This window comes from Mastomys coucha, unplaced genomic scaffold, assembly GCF_008632895.1.
Source record: "Mastomys coucha isolate ucsf_1 unplaced genomic scaffold, UCSF_Mcou_1 pScaffold13, whole genome shotgun sequence".
Taxonomy (NCBI): Eukaryota; Metazoa; Chordata; class Mammalia; order Rodentia; family Muridae; genus Mastomys; species Mastomys coucha.
The window spans coordinates 63,199,756-63,203,866 of NW_022196895.1; the positions used below are offsets into that span (position 1 = coordinate 63,199,756).

The following is a 4,111-nucleotide window of genomic DNA, read 5'->3' on the forward strand; positions in this document are numbered from 1 at the left end:
GACGCGGAGGTGGGGAGGGGCTTGGGCTAGGAAAGCAGTGGGGGTGGGACAAAGAGCGCGGGGCGGGGCCTGTTGTGGAAGGCGGGGCTAACGTCGGAGGGCGTGGCCAGGGGAAAGGGAAGGCGGGGCAAGGGCTTGAACTGGGAGCCGGGGGCGGGGCGGGGCGCGAGGCGCGCCTACTTGGGCTGCAGCCCCTTGCGGGCCTTCCTGCTGCAAGGCGCGCTGGAGGACGCACGGCTTGGCGGGAAGGCGAGGGGACGGTGCGGAGCCTCCGGTGCTGGCGGTTGCCACGAGTGGGAGCCGGGGTCCGGCGCCGCAGCACGCGGAACCGAGCAGAAGGTGGCGGGGCCCGGCGAAGCCACGATGAAGCCGAGCAGTGAGGAAGCGGAGGAGTTGGTGCAGGGCGTGGGCCCCTGGGACGAGTGCTTCGAGGTGGCGGTGCAGTTGGCGCTGCGTGCGGGACAAGTGAGTGCGGTGGCAGCGTCCAGCTCCTGGGAGCTCCAGGGGACACCCGAGCTGGGCGGCGTGGGCGTGCTGCGGGCACGTGGGCGGGAGCGGAGTGAGTTGCAAGGACAGGGCCTGTGTTGTTTCTGGGCTCACCTTTCTCTGGCCCTTCACCCTCCTCCCTACAGCGGGAGGAGGCTTGCATGGGGAGCATGGGGGTCAGCACCGTGGGGAGAAGGGCGCAGCCATCGGGAAAGCGCGAGGGACGCGCGCTCCTCATTGGGCGATGGAATGGCCAAGCGCTGGGTGCTTGACCTTGGCGTTTGAGTCACCTGGAACGCAAACGTCCCTGCGAGGCTAGAATACCGCAGTTTCTTTTTAAGGATCAATCCTGCAGCCAAGTTGTGGGTGCTTCCCTGTTTCAACCCCAGGCGCGTGGAGCTCTGGCTGGGTTGCTGCTGCTTGTCCTTCTCCAGGCATCCTGAGCCCAGACAGCCTAGGCTCACAGCCTGAGAGCGCCTCCAGGGAGTGACTGGCACAGACCCGAGTTCAGGAGGAACTCGTTAGACTGCCGGAAGGATGGAACCAGTGCAAAGCTGAAAAAAAAAAAAAAAAAACAGACTGGGTTTGAAAACTAACTGTGGCGCCTCTATTTTGTTTTTGTTTGTTTGTTTGTTTGTTTGTTTTGTTTTTCTCTTTCATTTTTGTGTTTGCTCCCTAACTGTTCCTCGGTCTTCTTAAAGCGGCGCCGAGTTTACAATATTGGTGGAGTGAATGTGCAGCGGTCCCCAAGACGTCGGAGCAGGCCCTGTTTAAGTGAGGGCTTGATCCGCGCTCTACTCCTTAGAACATGTGGTTGAGCTCTGCTGACTTTGGGGGAGGGGGCAGGAGTTACAGTAATGCCCGAAAAGGCCTATATCCAAAAAGCATTCATATTCAGGTGTATCTGAAAAGACTCCAAAGAGGTGGAGCCTAGTGGTATAGTGGTAGCTAGCATGCATGAAGACGTGCACGTCCCCAACACGGGAAAAAGCAGAAGAGCAAATACTTTGAAACTACCCTGTGCAATATGCAGTAAGAAAGGCCCTTCCCTGACAGCTGATAAAGCTTGTAGCACAATGTTCCTGGAAAGTAGATGCTCTGAAGGCCGGAACTGACCTCTTTGCCATCTCTGTGCCTCCCTCCGGAGCATCTTTTCAGAGAGCTTTGTCAGTGTATGCAGGAACTTTAAGGTTCCTCTACAACGTTTTGTTGTCTCTCTCCCCCCTCCCCCCCATCCCCGGTGACTTTGAGAGAAGCACATTTAGGATTTAGGCACTACTACTGTATAAAAGCTGGTGAGTGGAGTTACAAGTCCTGTGGCCTCTCAGATTTAAATCTCTAAAGATAGAGATTTTTTTGGTATTCAGTGAATCTCATCATCAGCTTGCAGTGCCACAGGCACAGTTCCTAAGGGTTTTCTAAATTTTAACTTAAAGAGATTGTTTTTGCAATTTCCCAACAACAACAACAAAAAAGCTTTAAAAAGAGGCAGTCAAATAAAGATTCTGACATTAGGAGTCTGGTCAGGAAGCTCAGGACTCGAGGCTCCCTCTAGGGAATTATGCAGCTTCCTGCCTGCCTGGCATCGAGTGAGGGAAAGGCTGAGAGAGACCGAAGGCGCACAAGGTCATGGTAACCTGTGAAAAAACGGGAAAGATTCTTTCAGTGATGAGGATCTGTAGGAATCCAGTCCTGAATGGAGAAAACAGCCCTTATCGAGTCAGCCCACATGATGGTGAGTGGCCTCTCTGAGTCCTCGTTAGCCACAGGCTCCACCTGTGCCAATGTCCCACTATTTCTTTGTGAGCTGCTCACAATTACTAGTTGAGGGTCTGGGTGCTGAATGCTAAAAGGTCAGGGAGCTTGCAAGGTATGCCCAGTGTCCCCAGATTACACTACTTGCTCCCAAGTTTTCTTTGCTCCATCCTGAGAGAGCTTCCTGTTTCAGGGATGCCCTCTTGCCTTGCACTCCCCCTGTTCTTCCCCTTACCGTCTTTCAACCCACTACCCCTTTATCCTCAGCCTGCTGGAGTCATCCCTGCCCTTCAGAAGTCCTAGCTGTGTGTGTGTGCATGCGTGCGTACATGTTGTAGGGGACCCCAGCCAGGGCCTCTAGCACATGCTCTACCACAGAACTGCACCCTTAGTCCTTACATTATTCTCTCTCTTTCCTTCTGTCCTTTCCTTCTCTCCCTCCTGACAGGATCTCCATGTTTAGCCCAGGTTGGCCTCATGATCCCCTTGGCTCTGCCTCCCAAGTACTGGGATTATAGCTGTGTAGCATAATGCCAGCTCATTGTAGCATTTCCCTTGAGGGACTAGAAAGGTAAACAGTTTTTCCTATTGCAAAACTGAAGTTTATTATTAATAGTTTAGAAAAATTGTGTTACTACAATTAAAATGTTTACAGTTGTCATCACTGAGAACTTTAAATTTTCTTTAATGCTGCCATATTTTATATATTACTTGGAACATGAAGAATGTTGAGCAGGCTTTGATTCCAGCCGCATGCATTTAAAACCTCTCTTCTAGCCTATCAAGAAAGGCACCTTGTAACTTTCTCGTGCCATCTGTCCTATACAGGTATATTCCTTTCTCTGTACCAAGTGCCGTTGGCAGCTGGACAGGCCAAATGCTATGGCGGATAGGAGGAGCACTTCTGAGAGCCGTCCCTTTTTAGGTTAGCTAACAATAACTTACAGACAGCTATGCCTGCACACCCCACAGATAGATCTCATGAAACCTAAATATCTACTCAGCTTGTTGCCCAAATTGTTCACACCCACTTCAGTGCCATCTGATGCTGGGTCTGATAGGGTTGGTTGCAAATCCAGGAGACAAGGTCAGATGTACAGCTGACTTCTGCCCACTTTAAAAAAAGGGGGGGGATCTGGGGAGATGAGGCTGTATTTCCTTATTTTTAAATGTCTTTTGCGTCTTTATTTGCTTCTTTGATACTATTTGTTTTAAAACTAGCACTCAAACAGTGGAATTTGTTCACCAGGCAGTATGTGTTGTGTTGAGCAACAGTGCGTAGCCTTCACTTTGAATGTGATAGGAGGTGTTGTGTAGAGTCCCGTGTGAGACTAAACAGCCGCAGTCCACCTGGCTGCTGTGTAGATCCTACCGAGTATGACTGAGCTGTGTAAAGAAAGAGGCGATGATAAAGGATTGATTTCCAAGGCCGAGGTGACAGTTTGGTTGGTAGGGAGGTGGATCGTGAGGAAAAGATGCTAGGATGACACCAGGGATTTGGGCCTGAAAGGCAGGTGTCCCCCAGGATGGACAGTGTCTTGAGAGAGTGAGCTGCAGGTGAAGCAGGCGTGGGGGTGTTCTGAGCTTACTGCACGTGGACAGCCAATGGATTCTCCAGCCGAGAGATCCTGACTGCATCCAGATTGCAGGAGAGGTAGAACATGGGCAGTCTGGTCAGCTGGCTGCCCATAGGATGCCATCACCCCAGCCTGGGCTCCTGCTCTTCTCTTTGGGAAGAGTCCTAAATGCCTTGTATGAAGTCTTCCTCTGATGACTCCATTCTCCTGCCCAGGCTTGGCTGCGACATCTACCACTGAAGGAAGTAGGGGGAAAAAGGGTAGTGGTCTCACATCCACCCCCTCACCTCGAC

General features: G+C 52.0%; 1 protein-coding gene across 1 annotated transcript in view; it reads left to right on the forward strand.

Annotated features, from left to right (window-relative positions):
- The first annotated feature begins 160 nt into the window (after nucleotides 1–160).
- The window catches only part of Impa2 (inositol monophosphatase 2), a 33,960-nt gene continuing 30,009 nt past the window's right edge, over nucleotides 161–4,111 (forward strand). The window contains exon 1 of the mRNA XM_031365928.1: nucleotides 161–465. Coding sequence (XP_031221788.1) covers nucleotides 364–465 — 102 coding nt within the window. The 5' untranslated portion in view covers nucleotides 161–363. The remainder of the gene's footprint in view (nucleotides 466–4,111) is intronic.